General features: G+C 40.1%; 1 protein-coding gene across 3 annotated transcripts in view; it reads right to left on the bottom strand.

The window, feature by feature from the left end:
* cdkl5 (cyclin-dependent kinase-like 5) overlaps window positions 1-17,133 on the bottom strand; it is a 31,298-nt gene extending 14,165 nt beyond the window's left edge. For all 3 annotated transcript variants that reach the window (XM_026377565.1, XM_026377567.1, XM_026377566.1), the window contains exons 1-7: window positions 16,997-17,133; window positions 14,540-14,900; window positions 11,688-11,722; window positions 1,314-1,359; window positions 1,086-1,222; window positions 524-644; window positions 302-361 (exon numbers count right to left, since the gene is read on the bottom strand). In XM_026377565.1, the coding sequence (XP_026233350.1) occupies window positions 302-361; window positions 524-644; window positions 1,086-1,222; window positions 1,314-1,359; window positions 11,688-11,722; window positions 14,540-14,576 (436 nt within the window). In that variant the 5' untranslated portion in view covers window positions 14,577-14,900; window positions 16,997-17,133. The remainder of the gene's footprint in view (window positions 1-301; window positions 362-523; window positions 645-1,085; window positions 1,223-1,313; window positions 1,360-11,687; window positions 11,723-14,539; window positions 14,901-16,996) is intronic.
* Between the last annotated feature and the right edge of the window lie 817 nt (window positions 17,134-17,950).

Genomic DNA, 17,950 nt, shown 5'->3' with positions numbered 1-17,950 from the left:
AAGTGCTATTTGGCTGTTTCCCAGTGGCAGAATTGGTCCTACTGATATACAGCTTACAAGGTGACAAATTAGTGGTGGGATTTTTCACGGTGAACTGAGCCCAAGAAACCAAACTGGCCAAAATGGTATCCGTCTGTTAAACAAATACCATGATATAACATTACATTTGATATAACAAAGCTTTTATTTGACCTGGAGATGTACAGGAGCTGTGTTGTTTTACTGCACTGCCTATGTAAATCTCAACCACTCTGTGGAACGACTACACAGCGTGAAGAACAGGAGGAGCCCAAAGACTCACCAAAGTCACAGAGTTTGAGAATATCATTGGAGCTGATGAGCAGGTTCTCCGGCTTGATATCTGGAAGACAGACGCAGACAAAAAGTTATGAACGTGTTCCAGTTGTGCCACAGTCGTTTTTACATAGGAACAAATCATATTTTAGACATCAGCCTGTGACTGTAAGTGACTCTTACAATGCTGTAGATAAACTGTAATCAGACATTAAGATGAACTCCTCACCTCTGTGGACTATTTCATGCTTGTGACACCAGTTGATGGCTTTGATGAGCTGGTAGATGTAGCTGCGGACTTTATCAGGCGGGGCACCGTTGGGCAGTTCCTCTAATAGCTCCAGCATGTTCTGCAAACCAACAATACATTTCCCTGGAGCAATAGCTGGAATGTGTAGCCGCAGGTTTTACTGCTTGCGTGATGAAAGGTCACTTTAAAATGTGAACGTGAACGTTATTCCTGAATAAGTGTTAGAGTGGGAATAGTTTTTTCCTCTTTCCTCTCACATTTTTAACCCTAACAGGGGACCGAGAGGGGGGACACGTGCTATCTATGAAAATAAAACCTGTCATGAAAGAAACACTTGGCTGCACAGCCTGGCAACACAGTGGGGAATACCATTATTCATTAACTGCATAGTTCATATGTTGCCATAGTGACGCTTTTCCGCTTAACTGAGCAGCCTGAGCTTCCTGAAACTTAGTCCAGATACAGTGATATGCAATGTAAGAATTACTGTGTGCAGTGTACGTACACAGACAAATAATAATGAGAGTGTCATTAAACTCACCCTCTCAACATATTCAAAGACGAGGTAAAGCTTCCCCCTCCTGCGAAAAGCCTCCTTCAGCTCGACAATGTTGTCCTGCTTCAGTGTCCGAAGCATCTTCAGCTCCCGAAGCGTCGTCTCCTTGACCTCCTCATTTTCTGTGCGGGAATTAAGAGACAGACTTGATACAGCTGTGTGGCTTCTCTTTTCTCTCTCCCTCTCCTTCGTCTCCCACATGCCATCACTCACCTTCGCTGTCTTTGAACTTCTTAATGGCCACCAGCTCATTGGTTTCCTGTGAAAATATGAGGTCGTGAGTTTTGTTAAGACTGAGGAAAACAGCTTATTGAGGTAAACAAAGGCCTCGGCAACTTTTTTAAGACACATAGATAGAAAGAAAAATAGAATAATACATACAGCAAAACATTCAGGTCAGAGTGAAAGTAATAAATAGAAGACATTTTAAGAACAAAGGGAGAAAAAAAGAAATAAGAGGAACTGTGGGGATATTTAAATTCGTTTCTTGCCCACTCGAAACATGAAAAATTAAAAAAGAGTCATGGTAGTGCTCTCATTTCACTTATTTTACCACAGGGCACAGTCACGAAACAACACATCCTTGAAATATATGCATTTTTGATCTCCCTCAGCTGGAGCTGAAAATTCAGCGAGTTACTGACATTCGAAGGCTGTGTTTTTATAGCTTTACTAGAAATCAGCAAATGTAGGTTTTGTTTCTGATCACACAGTCCAAGCCTGCATTCAGCGAACAGTTTTGTTTTTGTCTGTACAAATATCATTCCTTTTTATTCATCTTCTAAAAAAAAAAGATCAGAAATCCATTTGCAAAGGACGATCACGTTGGGATCTGGAAGTTCTGCAGCACTCATGGTTGTATCAGAAATCATCGTACTGAAAATAGGATTTAATATGTTGGAAAGTTTAAATGAATTTACTTTCAGTGTTGTGATTAAGCAAAAGGAGAAATCTTTACAGTATGAAGCATCATAAACCACTCTTTAAAACCCCTGACCCTCGAGATGGATGAGCTATAACAGCAGAAGACCATGTTCAGACACAGGCTCACCAAAGGTGGACAGTGAAAGTCAAGAAAAGCATGATGTAGTCGCATTTCTACTAAGATTTGATTTGTTTAGTTTCTCCGTGACGAGTGAAGCTTTGCCTACATTAACTTACACCTGTACTTACACATACACATGTATGTAATATACATTTTTTTTTGTATGAAACTACTGTCTGGTACATATTTCACTGGCAACAATCGTGATAATATTGCTGAGTGGAAAATTCAGGTGCCACAGCATCAAAGCAAAAATATTATCCACGCTTCCAATAATCTCTTTGCTTTTAGTCCATCTCAATCTTTTCTTATGACACTTGCAATGATTATGTCATTGCTTTAGCTCGCACTTCAAAGTAAGTACTACTACCTAACATTTCCTGGTGTAATTCCATGCATCACATTTGAACTGAACTGCAGCTGTGAGGTGTTTCAAAACCGTGGAAATGTTAATGAGTCACATAGAAACATAAAACTTCTGCTAATTTCTAAACTAAACTTTCTAAACTGATTATATGTACTGTCATAACAGTGTGTACCTTCTCGATTAAATGGAAAACACATATATTGTATGGATTGCAGGCTGCAGCGAGTGAAAACAGTGACCAAAGAGAATGACAACATACAGTCCAGCCTCCCTCTGCCCACTGCTGCTCTCATGTTCCTCTATTGTCCTTTTGTTTATGGAGGGTCAGACAACAGTGTCAGCCTCAGTGTTAAGAAGAGGCTGTGCGGCGAGGAGCCGCACGTCACCGGCAGTGCTCTCCCCTAAACACAATACAAAGTGTGTTGGTGGAGAGATTTTCAGGAGAGGTTTTTACAGCTCAGCTTAAGTCTGAGAGCGAAGTTCCTGTTTCCAGTGAAATGAACTATATCTTCATGTCAAACAGATGATGTTCAATGTTATTTGGGTATAGTAGGTATAGTAAGAAAAACCAAAACAAACATACTAAAACTCAGCACATGTGACAATTCAAGCTCTGTGGCAGCACTTTGCGGCATGCTGATGTTGATTTTGCTCCTGTGTGATGTGTCCGACCTCCACCGACTTCTCTCTTAAGCCTCTGTTAAGTCAGCACGCCTAATAATAGCCTCGGGCTTGTTAATTTTATGCTGATGACACGAGGACGTTTTGATTGTCACACAGCCATCAATGGTGTTACTAAGGCCACCAAAGAGTATGTCACTGATGCTGCTGCAAATGTGTGTTAAATAGACAAGTCATCATGTTGAATTTTTAAAATCCGGTGTTGATTGATTCCTTGGCAACAAAGGCCCGGTGCACCGTGCACCATTAGGGCGCTATTTCAGCACATGACAGCTGCCACAGAGACACTAATTCACACTCCTGTGAGGCCACTCCTAAGGACCATTGTTGCCTGTACTACACCAATACCTTTTGCCATTCAAAGTTTGGAGTCAAGAGTCAAAATGTGTCCCTGAAAATAATTTTCATCATAGATTATTATGAGAATCAAACATAACTAGAGCCCAGTGTTACATGACTTATATGACCAGTCAAGCAAGACTCTATGTGAGGACCTATGACCAGTGCATGGTTGATGGCACCACAACTGAACAGTTATCAAATAGTCCCTGACTTTCTGTTCACCAGCTAGCACTAAGAGATCCTGTATAGGCACCAGGAAACACTGGCTAGCGTGTAGGTTGTGCTATTGTCACTCCCAAAACACAAATTCAAGATAACACATAAGCCTCCATACACACACCCACATACGCTAATACCACACTTGCATAAAGTGGCAGAACATTGCACAAATTCTGGCACACATTCACTCAGCTAATTAAATGTTCCATCGGACACGTACTGCACTGTAAAGAATACAACATTTGTACAGGCCAGGGCACATATTTAAAATGCATTTCATTTCCTTGCAGCTCAGTGAGTTTTCCACTGAGGCACCTGGTTTTGTTTTAGCTCAGAGTCTCCAGACTTATATTCCTATGATTCCTTAAACCATACAGGCCATTCTGTAGACACCTAACAGGGTGACCCATTTACCAACAGCATAGTCTCCGTATTCAATACCTCTCTCTGCATCTCCTCCTCTCCATCACACATACACACTCACACATTGCTTGTCTCTCTCTCTCCCTCTGCCACCCTTTTCTCTTTTGCCCTGCTTCCAGCTGAGAAAAGTAAAAATAACTGCTCTCTTGCAGCAAAGCTAAAACGCTTTTATTGCCATGGTCTGGGTCTGACTATACATGTGAAAATGAATCCCCAACACTGTTATATAAGTGGGAGACATGTCACATGCCATTTCTTGTAACTTTGAGCACTGGAAACGATACAGGATTTAATATAAGCACACTTTGACAGCTGGTATTTGTGTTTTTAGGAAAGCATTTGCTAAAAAAAAAAAACTATTCATGGTCTAGTGAAACACTAACTGGACAGAAAAATTATACATTTACAAAAATGTGCAAATGCAGCGCTCATGTAATTACCTAAAACGTTACTGGTTATTTATTTTGTGCAAGTGTGACAACATGACGTGGTTCAGCCACAGTATGTTTTGTGTGGTCATGAGGCTCCAGACAGACCAGATGTCTCTGAAGACACTGGCACAATAGTACAATTTTAAGGCTTTACTTCTGACACAGATGTTGTGGACAGGTATTGTACAGTGGGTTTGGTTTCTAGTTTTTGTTGGAAAGAAATGATCTCATCTGATTGCTCCCAGACCATGGTGCCTGTGTGGGAGCAATAAGACAGATCTGTGCCATTAAAGCTGAGCCAAAGTTTGGTATGTAGAGTGGAATAAAAGCAATATGAGCTCAAACAAAGTTACAAAAGGGGACGCTTGGACATTAACAGAATAGAAATGATGTGGTCACAAGAGGAAAACTGACCCCAGAAAATGAACCAAGGACATCTTTATACCAGACAAAGCTGACCTTCAGCGCCAGACTACCACTCAAAGCGTGTCTGTATCTTTCTCTCTTAGAAGAGAGGCATAAAAAAAACTGACTATCGTTTGTTGAATTACTTGTTGACAAGTCACAGTGTTTCTGGGAAAATGTTCTTAGGACAGATGAAGGGAAATTAGAGCTTTTTGTTCATCAGCGCATTTTTCAAACAAGAAACAATGACACATTCAAAGAAACGAACACCATCTTCACTTATGGGTTGCTTTGCTGATTTTTGGCACAGGCTGCCTCGAAGATGAGTCTCTTAGATCACTAAGCAGAGAAACATACTGCCCCGTGTCAGAAAGTGCTATCTCAGTTGGAGGTCATGCTACTTCCAACAGGATAATATCATAAAACATCTTAAAGCAATAAAAATGGATAAAAGGAGACGGTGGACCACTCTGAACTGGGCTGATCCAACTGGACCTAATGAAAAGGACTGAAACCTGCAGGACGATGCACAGTTAAAAGGTGTTAGAAATACCTGATTGAACAGAGCAGCTAATAATGCATTTACTGCTTTACAACCCTTGCAAATTTGCATGTGTTTGCCACAATTCAGATTACCACTGCAGACTGAGATGTTAAACACTTGTTGGCTATGTTTGTATGATGTGTTGAGCTTAGCTTAGCACAGAGCCTGAAAGCAGAGGGGAACCGCTAGACTCAGCCAAGAGTGAAAGCAAACTTTACCAGCAGCTCCAAAATGATCATTTGCTTGCACTAAACCGAGCTCACTTGCTAATCACACATCCAGGGATTACATGGGTTTTGTTCACAGTGTTAACAGCATGTTAAGCCTGCAACTTTAAAATGAAGATTGAAGTCTAACTGCTTCTGCTGGTGAGTAAACAGTTCTTTAAGCAGGCCGATGGCCTGTTTTTGTTTGTTTTTTTCTTCTTCCACCTGATTTTGCACCGCTAATCCTCTCTGATTTCACTCTCTGCACATGAGCTTGTGTAGTTCTACATTTCTAGTGAAAGAAACCAGAGAAACTCACCAATTTTGCTTGCACTTTGCTAGAAAAGCAGAGCCCTCATGTTGAGCACACTGCTGGCAGCACGTTTTTAAATGTTCCAATGTTTATTACTTTTTCTGAAAATGGTACATGAAGTGGTTCTATGTTTTATTGTGAATAAAATATGAGTTTATGAGATTTGGAAATCTTCTATTCTTGTTTTTTTATGTAGATTTTACATTTTACATTACTCTGGTTGTTCATTCTCAGGTGTATTCTATATTTTAAAGTGTCTGATAATGCAGACTGTTCTTTAGTTTAGCTTTTATTTTAGTCTTTGCATTGCATTTCACTCATCAATGTATGGCTTATGAGGCACAGCATTTGCTGAACCTGGTGGTTGAGTGACAAGTTTGGGGTGTTATATAAGAAAAGAACCCAGGGCATCCAAAATACTTCATAATTGCTATCAAGCTTATGATGTTTGAACTTTGAACTGCAGAGATTACATTTTCACTTTAAATAAAGTGATGAGCAAACCACAAGATTCAAACATTAAAAAAGACAATTCACTCTCTCTTAATGTAAAATCATGTTTCATGCATGAACCATTTAAATACTTCTCCTACTGTGCTTTCTCCTCTCTCGTTGTTTCTGCTAATGCTGTCACTCCTCCTACAGTAGTCCTGTCCTACTCCAGGTGCAGAGTTAAGTAATAATTGCAAATATATTATGTGCTGACAGAAGGTACGGGATAAAATTAGACTAAATTATCTAATTCTATGTAGTAAAAGCAGCACATGTTGCTTTATCCACACAGATTAATCTTTACTCCAGAGCTGGCTGATGAATTAATCAGCAGTACAGGACAGTATTTACTGCTGACTGAACTCCAGGGGCCCAAACCTACTGTGTCTTAGAGAAATTACATTTATATACTTTATATACTACAAATTTTTAATAGACAAGTTTCTTTCATTTATTTTTCCTACAGTATCTGTTCTTGCTTTACTTGCTTAAGCCTCCCTAAATGTTCTCTTCCTGTTCAGACACCACTACCTGATGAAGATCTCGGTAAAAATGGGTCGGTGAAAATGTTGACGCACAGTCTGTGTCCCCTTCAGTTATAGAGCTGTGAAGTGGGGGGAGTTATTTTGGGCCACCTGGGGTTTTGGAAATTAAAGTCCGATTCGTGTTTCAAATAGACGTGATGTTATGATGCTCGGTTGTGGCACTTTGATAGATCAGTATGAAACTCTCACTGTTGCATCTTCAGTACAAACATTAGGAACTGTTCTAGAAGATATCCGGTTCTTTGATGAGTTATGATAAACGAAAGATTTTAATGCATTTTGGCAAGAAACAGCTAATCACTGATCTAAAATCACTGATCTTAAAAATATATAAATATAAATAAACTATGCCTCTGTGCTTTCCATGCCAACAACAAGCATTGGTTTTGTAGTATTTAAGCTTGTTCATCTCTATAGCACTAGCAACTTGATGCAAATGGCCTCTCACTGGTTACTATTTTTGATTTATCACTGTTTCTAATATTTATGGATTGTAAGCATTATGCTCATTTGGAGACAATGTTAACTCTTGTTGATGGTGCTGGTGGTGAAGCAAACAACACCAGGAAATAACAGAAAATAAAAACACAAAAATATAATAAATACATAAAAGATTTCTTAAACTTGCTATTTTTCATCTCTGATCACAATTTGATTTATGTTATGATATATCCAATTTTTACTTAATTATGAAAAAGACAGTGTGATTGTTTATGAGTCACCTTTGCAGCATCTGCTGCTCTCAGTGAGATGAATCCCTCTGTTAACTTCCCTTTATTAATGAAGGCCTAAATACAGAAGCTAATAATAGTTGCAGTAATCTCTCCTTAACCTTATTCCTGTCTGATGAACATGAAGTAAAGTAATTAAAAATACCTGCATTGTTACCACCTGAAGCATTAAAATCATCCACTCATGCAAATAACTATAATCAAATAATATAACTCAATTGTGAAATAGGCCAATCTGCCCACTTTACATATGTTTTGTTTTTAACATCCATGTGCTTTGACTTAATAATAATAATAATAATCAATAGGTTTAAATGCATGAGTTTACCTGTAACGGAGAATTTCCACACTGTGGCAAAGCTGCCGTCACTTAAGTAAAGTTCTGAGTACTTCTTCCACCTCTAATTATAATCAGGCACTTTATACATCTGTCCATATAACAACACTTATAATTTGATAAGTGACCTGCATGCCCTGTTCCCCTATTATTAAAATAAGTTGTTTTTGTTCTCTTTGCTCACACAACATCTTCAAACCCTTTTCAAGAAATGTGTGGAAAGCTTTGGGAATTCAAATTTGTAGATGAATTTAAAAAAGAGTAAAGATGACTTAGTCTTTTTAGCAACTTTGTATAATGCAACTTTTTAGCTGTAACTTTGGGACGACACAAGTGAAGCAGTGGAAGTAGCACAAATGGCCAGAACAGCATTAACTCAAGCACATACTATGTTATTAGATCAATGCTACAGTATAAGAGCTGTGTTCAAAAAAGGTTTACATTATTTTCTAATATTCAATATTCAACACATACCATGACTTGTGTGGGAAGTGATGCCCCCCCACACCCCACTACCCGAAGTTGTACATACATGTATACAAATGCTTAATCCACCGTACTGCTATCATGTGGGAGACTCTAAGAAATTCCAACGTCTACCACAGGTTTTCATTTAGGTTGAGAGGTGACTATGAAGGTCGTGGCATATGATTCACATCACATTTTATGCATCAAACCATTTGGTGACCCCTCACTCCCATAGGGATAGAAGGTGATCACTCAGCACAACTAGTATTGATTTGCAGTGACTGTTTCTTCTAAGGTGACAGGTGACCCATCACATGCAAGCAAAAGGCTCCCCACAGTACTCAACAGAGCCACTGGAGTCCCTCACTGTGGGGGTCAAGCATTCAGGCCTGTACCGTTCTCCTGGTGTACGCTACACACACACTCGCCCACTTGTCGGGAATATGATGAAGGATGACTCATCTGACCATGTCACTTCTCTAACATCTCTGTGGACCAGCTCCTATGGTTTTCACACTACTGAACTCAACAAATGTGCATCTGCGACGTCCTCTGACTCCTTTTACTTACGTTTTTTTTTTTTTTGTTTTTCTATCAGGCATCAGAAAACGGGATCAGGGCCAATCACTGTATAGATCCTTTTACGTCAGCCGCTTGCTGGAGGCAAAACAAAGGAAAACTGGAGGCAAACGTGTTCACTCCAGCCGCCATCACATACCGAAAATATCATCTTGCAGTGTCGCTGGGTGCCAGAATCGATGAAGTAATGCTCTAACTTGAAGTCTTATCACATACCAGCTGCTACTGCCAGTAAAAAAAGTGAAGGCAACTGTGATTAAAAGAGAGAACTGGACTGAAACTGACACTTCATACAAGTTAAATGTTGTCACTGTTGTAGGTGGATATGAGTCTTAAATTTGTTATGCCCGCCTGACGTTAATCCGAAATTGAAAAACTGAAAAACTGATTTCACTCTTAACTTTCTTCCTCGTTTGCTATCATTAGAAATTCTGCAGATGCTCTTTGACTGTTGTTGCACCACTAGCAGATTTGCTTAGTGACAAAGAGAAAGTTGTTTGTTGCTGCCTGACAAAAAGCTTTTGAACAGGTTAAAACACTCCTTTGCTCTGCTCCTGTTTTAGCCACTCCAGAGTTTACAGTTTACTGTCATTTCAACTGTATGTTGGTGGGAGCCACGTTGGTGCTGGATTTAGTTTCTTCTGGAAGAAATTCAAGTCGTGCCAGTTGAATTATTCGGTCATCAAGAACGCCACACTGGCCTTAATCATGGTCTTAAAACATTTGAAAGTGTACACTAATTGCAGCAATACACCTGCAATTGTTTACTCCGTCAATAATCCACCGCCCTTCTGAACTCTTTGCAGTGCCCAACCCGAGGTTAATTAGGGGGTCATTATTTCTGCAGGCCTGCTGTTTGGATATTCGTTATGTGAAAGGTTGTCCAGGGTTACTCATGGGTTATTGTGCTGAGTAGGTGAATTTCTCCTTGGTTCACCTCTTACCTCTTCCTGGCTTCTTAAACTGCCTCCTGGGTGCACTGGTTGCTTGGGGGGGGGGGGATGCTGGACGTTGGAGTGTTACTTACAGACTAGTCATAGTGTTTTCAGTTTGCAGAGAGTTTTGGTAATGTAGATAGTTAAGTACGAGCCTGGTGCCTTTCTCAGACAGCTGGAGCTCTCTACTCCCCCGTGAATCTTTGTTGCTTCAACATTATCCCTTACATGTCATATCTCACTCATCCACGCACACCTCTTTCATGACTGATTACACTGATTACCAGACCTCATTGTCTTTTCGGTGGTTTTGAGTTCTTATTGTGCTTGTTTATTTCTGTCGTCTTTCTCTTTTGTCGTGGCTTTTGAGCCATGTCGTGACAGCATCTTTGTAATGAGGGGTTTATGTACTGCAGCCATGCTATAATTTCTCTCTATATGTTAGTCTCCATGGACTTTTCTTGATGACACAGTCTGCTAATATCTTGCATTAACATAGAGTCACCAGAGAAAGAGTTCCTTTCTTTTTATCCTTATATATCACACTAATACACAACTATCACATCATATGTGCACAGTAAACCGCATGTTAATGTTTCACTGATGTTTTTCCAATAGACCTTAATGCAGATGTCACTTTTATTCACTGCTGCTACTGAAACACTGACCAGTTGAGCAGCCTTTCTGACTGAAGTGGCTGCCAGCCCTAAAGTCACTTAGATCTTTTCCTCTTACCACCTGAATCCAAAATTAGAATCAACTGGTTGCACATAAAATAAACTTGGGTCCAGATGAACTGAATATTGTGGCTAAAATATGTAGTTTGAAATCACAGTGGAAGATATAAATTCAATGATTCATTATAGTTAAGTTTTTGTTTTGCATATATTAGGGAACTGTCCTGCAGAGAAACAGCAAGAGGGCAAAATGCAGCTATGCAAGAGCTGGGAACCATGCATTCATGTATGGAAGTAACGTGTAGCTGAGTCTTGCTTTCAGGCAGACCAAGTACATTAATGGCATAATGGCAATCTCTCTCAGGTACATTCTTGCTTTTAATGGGACATAAAATAAATAAACTGTTAAGAATTAAGAATAAGTCAGAACAAAGTACTGAATTTGTGCATTACAAGTAACTGCTTCCAAGATTTGTGTGCCAGTGTAGTGCTTGTGTTGGTAGTAGTGCATCATCAGCTAAATATTTTAGTTCATCCGGTAAAAAATGTAGGGATGGGGTTAGACAGAATTTTTAGTGATTCTATTTATTACAAACCTGCAGCTGTCCACGTCCGTGAAGCACTTAATAAATAAACTAGAAGCTCAATAAAACCCAAATATGAGCAATTTTTCCAGTTTTGTTGTGTTTTCTACAAATTTGTGTTTGATTCCTCATTATAATAAAATTTTAATCTTAATTAATATGTACCATAACACAAAATCTTCATACCACAATAATGCCATAAATCATAAATATTTTCATACTAAAGATAATTAGACATGCAGAACTGAGAAATATAGTCTTACCTTATGTCTGCACTTAAGCACCACTCCATAGGCTCCTGGAAAGAGACATCAACGAAAAGTAAGAGTGTGACATGCTGTTAAGTTTCCACGTCTTAATTATGTTTTAGCCTCTCAAATCTCAGACAAACATGTTTATTAAAAAACAGCAGTAGGTGACAGCCACCAGAGAAACAACAGTTAATAGGTGAGGCGGAGGCATACATGCTCTCCCACACACTCAACAAACACATATGCCTCTACCTTTGACAACACACACACACACACACACACACACACACACACACACACACACACACACACACACACACACACACAGTCATAGTGTTCCTGTAGCTTTCTTGCTTTGCACATCATGTTCTTGGTTGATCATCCGTTATATAGTATCTATTTTTTCAGCATGTCTGCCACTCTTGCAGTTGTTGAAGTTAATTGTTTTCCATATATTTCCAAACTAATTTTGCTGCCACTCAAATCACATGTCCAGCATAATACGTTTAGGTTGACAGTGCTAATCTCAGACACTGTGTCCCCTCCCACTTGTGCCTGTTCCAGTTTAAAATTTTAAATCAAATGAGGAACAAGGCAGGAACAAACAAATATAAACAGTCTCCATAATATAACATGAAATTCCTTGTATGCATTATGCTGCTAGGTTTTGTTAAACTCCGACTCTCACACGGCTGCTTACAATAACACACATTATCTTTGAGTTCTTGTGCATGATGAACGAATAAATATAGTGGAAAAATTGGGTCAAAGCTCTTCATTCATTTTCCCCATGTTACTAATTTGCAAATGCAAATCTTCCCGAGCATCACCCAATATTCCTAGTCTTTAGGCTGTCCCATATTTCAGGGGGATTAATGTACGCGAAAAAGGTTTTAATTAATATATTTTTCAGGTCAGTCGAATGTTTGAATGCAAGACTCCACTACTGCTTTAAAGTTTTTCATAAATCCTGTCTTATGAGGATTTGAGGTTACACTGTTTTTCCTTTGCAAGCCTCAGTAGTGATATTGTCTTCTTTATTTTCAATCTTTGTTAAAAGCTAACACAATGCAGGAGCAAAGCAGAAGCAATTTCCTATCAGAAGCTTTATAGTAGCAGTAGTTTATACTGGCAGAATTATTGATTATGTTTGATAAATGGACAGGATCTTTATGGCTAACTATTAAAAACACACTTTCATCTTTGGATATTGACGGAAATCCGTGGAACATACAGCACCTCAGCTTTGCAGAAAGACATATCAAACAAACCCTTTGTGATACAGATTGACAAATAGTAACAGAATCATTGTTCACAAATATTTTTATACTCGCAATTTGTAGATTCATTTGTGACTACCATCATGGAGATCTCTCACAGGCTCTTGAATGGGTCGCAGATATTTTTTATTGTTTACTAAATTATGTCAAAACTAATATGAGATGAAATAATTGCATGCTGCACGTTGCAGATTTTGTGTTGTAATTTTGTTTAAATCTAGAGAAACAGCACAGTTTACTGTATTTTCTCCATAATTAGGTGAGAGAGGCAACAGTTGGAGGATCCACAGCTTGGACGAACATGAATTCCTTGGTTGAATTTTGTATACAGTTAACTCTAAACCTGGAAGTTTGTTGGGAATGATTACTTCGGCCAGTTACATTTTCCCAGTTACGTTCTGGTGGCAGCATGATAATAGCTGGTTGTTCCCGAGACAGCCATTATTGAAGCACTATATGTATTAAGGGATGCAGCTGAGGGACTGTCACATTGCGTTTGTGGTCTGCTTTAGGCAATGATGGCACTTTGGTTAACTTTAGGGAAAGATCATTTAGTGAAATGTAAATAAACGTATGTTAGGTTTTTCTAGGCCTAAATCAGACCATGATTTTTAAGCCTCCATGTTGGGGATAACCAGAGCTGGAGCAATTATGTTTTCAGGTTATACATCTGCTTGGAGGTAATTTGTATTAAATTTGTCAGTATTACCTCACTGGCTGTGTCTTAAATAAAGCATCTGCACATAAAAAACGAATGGCAGCATTTGAACTTTAAAATTACCATGTCTACTAACTAGCAGCTGTGCTCAGTTAAAATTAGTTAATCTTAGATAAAGGTCGATGCTTAGGCCTGTAAATTTGACTCTACTATGTTAATTTTAAAATCCAACTGGGCTCTAAGTGGTTTCATGTCTGGCAACCTGAGGTGTCCAGATGTTACTGGGCAAATGTGCAGTGGGCAGGATCACACAGCTCCAAACAGAAACAACACCAAAGAGTTTACAGGCTAAGAAGAAGCCAATATTTCCACTGAGCATGTTTCTTTAATCTCTGTGGACATGTAATGGTCATTTTATTATTTATTAGAGTGAATACATTACGTGTTGCTCCCTTTACTGTTTGTATGTTTCTTAAGTCATCAGAATCATTTGAAAGATGATAAAAGCTAAAAGCAGGAAGTGTTGCTGTGGCTTTAAATCTTCTATGATTTAATTGCAGTTCCGGGTGTATCTCACTTTATGATTAACGTATGCTGACAAGCACTGACCCAGACCACAGTTAGTGAGAATTATCAACAGTACAATAAACACTTGAGAACCCTGTCTTCTTACATTAGGGTTAATCCAGGGATGCATGTCACTCTCAGTGGAAAAAATAATAAGCATCACATACTACTCTATGAGCGACCGTCCTTCTTCGTTGTGTTAAAAACTGTAATCTCCTTAATAAATCCCTATGAAACAATACAGAGGACATGTCCTCCGCGGGCCTGCTCTTCAGGAGCAGCGCTGTAGGTTAACAACGGTACACACAGTCCTAATATTCTACAAACACGCAGTGAAATCTGCTGTGTAAACCACCCACCTTCTCCCACAATGCCAAGGACTTCAAACTTATTCATCACATCACCGAGGGTGGGGGCTCCTCCAGCAGGTGAAATAAGCAGTTTGGGGTTTAGCGAGGAGACTCCTGCTTTGTCTGGCGGCTGATGGAGGGAGCTGTACAGTCCAGGAGAAACGTGGACAGCGACTGACCACACGCCATGTTCACTCCTCTTCCTTCTTCAGTTCTCTTTTCCTACAGCTCTCTTCCAGCCTCGAGGTTTTTTCTAGTCCCCTTTCTTTTCTTATTTTTAGATTCGACTCAAGTCGTTTCAGTTCATTCTGGGCCCCGTTTATTCCATATCCTGAGCTTGTGTGTCTCATACACCTCCATGCACTCGTACCTGAGAGACGAGATAAAAAAAACAGAGAATCAAGATGTTAAAACGTGCCGTTGAAGGGTCACTCCAAGGTCTCACTTCCCATCATTGCTTGCACAGGCAGTATCATGCTGGTGCTAGTCAGCGATGGTGGATAAGTAGGACATATAGAAACGGAGCATTTCCTTGAGGACACGTTTAAATCATGGATAACATTAGCATGACTTTCACACGCTTCATCCCACACACATCCTTTTCCCTTCCACTCAGCCACATTCAACCTGGAGGATGCTGCAAAGGTCAGTGTCGCGAGTGAATGTCTAATGACAGGAATCCATATTACGCTGAATTATTTGTGGTGCGCTGTCAGTCAGTCGCTGCCACTTTGGTTGACTGAAATATCTCAACAACAATTGAATGTCATGAAATGTTGCATAGACGTTATCATTCACTAGAGGAACAATCCTGCTGGTGAGCCCTGGACTTTTCCTCGAGTGCCACTGTTTAATTACATACATCTATCTGTTGCTGCCATTTTCAAAAATGTCGAACTGAATGCACTGAAATATGAGATGATTCTAGCAACTCATAGACTTCACGTTGGCTTGATTGCTTTTGCACTCTGCTCTTTACCCCCAATTTCCAACAGCACATTCATATACAAACTTAGACCCTGTTTACATCTGGTATTAAGCTGTGGACAGTGCTAAATACAAGTGTAAATGGCCACTAACACAGATTGTGATCTGATCATTTGACCACATCTAGTTTGTCCTCCTCAGGAAAACATGTCATCAATGATGACGCATGTGTTTGTACAGGTATAACAAGTGTTGTCGGTCCACTTGTGATCCAATCGCCCAAGAAACATGATAACACCAGGTGTAAACAAGGCCTTAGTTTTGTTTTAGGAAGGAGAAAATGGCTCCGAACAATTATATCCAAAGGATTCAGTCTTCTGTCATACGTCCAAAAACTGACCATGATTATTAAATGCCTCTTTTGTAACGTGGAAGCTGCTGGACTGGGACCATCAAAGCTTCACACAGTATCAGTCCAAATTCTTTGGTATAACACTTGATTTATTCAGCAGTGAAAAAACACTTTAATGTCGATTTGGCTCATGTGCCTGTGTGGGCGTTTTCCTATGCAGTGTACACTCCACACAGTGTTTTCTTTCCAGGGAAAGAGATAAGGTGGATGTTAAGGCCATCCATGGCTAGTCATTTAAAGGATGTGGCCCTGCCACTGGGGAGTGATTGGATCCTACCTGCATATTTTCAGCATAGACAACTGTAACCCAAAAGCCAACAGATGGAGCCAGGAGGCATTATTTCCTTTTCTGAAGGAAACCCCCTATTTGAGAAGCCACTGCTTCTCCTTGCAGCCACCAGGCAGACAGTTGGTAAATGGAAATGGGGTGAAAACACCACTGTGGACGTCCTGAGGGTTGTTACAGGATGGACTGGAGCATCAGTCAACAGACGCCTGTTGGTGTCTGCATGCAAAGAAAGCGATCGACGGAATGTGCGAGTTCGGGAGTGTGAATTTAATAGGCAGGTGCGTGCGTCCGCGTGCACGAAAGTATGCGTGCGTACATGAGGTGAGAGAGAGAGAGAGAGAGAGAGAGAGAGAGAGAGAGAGGGGATAGTATAATGCTGCTCTCTCTGCACCGAAACTGCGTCTCATCGCTGCGTTGCAGAGCGCACCATCATTCCATCGCTGTCCACGCGTTTCTCAGCCTACACAGCACCCAGTGCATACATTACACCGTAGACCACAGACCGTGTTCACGACAGTGTTGCACAACGAGACCCACAAATAGCGTTTCCCCATTAAAACCGCATTTAGGCAAAATTCCACGGAAGCAAAGAAAGAAAAAAAAAAAAAAAAAAAGGAGACACATCACACATATAAAATAATCAACTGCAGCCGCGTCCATCATTTCGCCAGCGAGCCCATTTTACCTGCAGATGTGATGTGTGGGGCGAGAAAGCTCGATTCGTAAAGCACGGAGCATCATGCCCTATGAAAATGATGATGTAGGGAGACGAAACATCACGTGGAGAGACAGAGAAGGGGGCCCTGTGCGTCGTGACACGATCAAATGTCCTACTCACTCAGTCTCTGGATGGAGATGAGACCGGATCCGCACACACAACGCCGACGACGGGGTATCCATGTACCGTCAACTGTTCTTCAGAGGCTCCGTTGTACAGACCCTCAGCATCAGCTGGTTATAGCAGCAAAATCGTCATGACCCTGAGCGACGGTGCCGACAGCCAATCGGAGCACGGACGTGGCAGGGGCTTAATATCCGCCGTGCGCTCCGATGAAATCAAAGTTTGGATTTATTTATGGAGATGGAAGCCAGCTGGTAATTAGTCAAAGCTACAACACCTCAGATATGACTCCTATAATAATAACACACTGATTCTACTCAGTCAGCTCCAGGTAGTGCTGTTGCATCCCCCCTTAGGTCAGTCCATGTTGTGTGGCTGATTTAAAAAACCTTCCTGCAGCTCGTCTCCTCTCTCTGTCTCCCACCTACACCTCCTTTCATCGATGCACTAATTGGCCAAATCAGCGTGAATTCACTGCGAGCTTCTTCCAGAGGCCCCTGTCTTCTGAGTCTGACCTCCACATCAACGTTTTGCCTTTTTTTTTTGTTTTTTTTTGTTTTTTATCTCACTGCATCAACTTATCCAACAGTTGTGAAAACTCACTGCCAATGTAATGGTGATGGTTTTAAGCAGCTGTGGTTTACAGAAATATTATTCACTGAAAACAGAAAATACTTCAGAAAGTACTCCACAAGTAGATGAAAGGTCCTGTATCAAAACAGGAAAAGGCACATGCACAGTATTTATGTTCTGTATGTGGGGTATTTTAAGTAAATGTTGTAATACAAATATATTATAAAACCAGTATTCAACACACATGTTGAGTACTTTGGAATTTCTATGATGCTACTGGTTCATTACTGCATTTACTTGCATATTTTATATCACTCTATGTTTATTAGACTGATTAAAACATAATATTAGTTTAAATTCATTACAAGGAAATTAAGT

The sequence above is a fragment of the Anabas testudineus genome, chromosome 3 (genome assembly GCF_900324465.2).
Source record: "Anabas testudineus chromosome 3, fAnaTes1.2, whole genome shotgun sequence".
NCBI classification, from domain to species: domain Eukaryota; kingdom Metazoa; phylum Chordata; class Actinopteri; order Anabantiformes; family Anabantidae; genus Anabas; species Anabas testudineus.
This window is presented reverse-complemented; position numbering and strand designations above follow the sequence as displayed.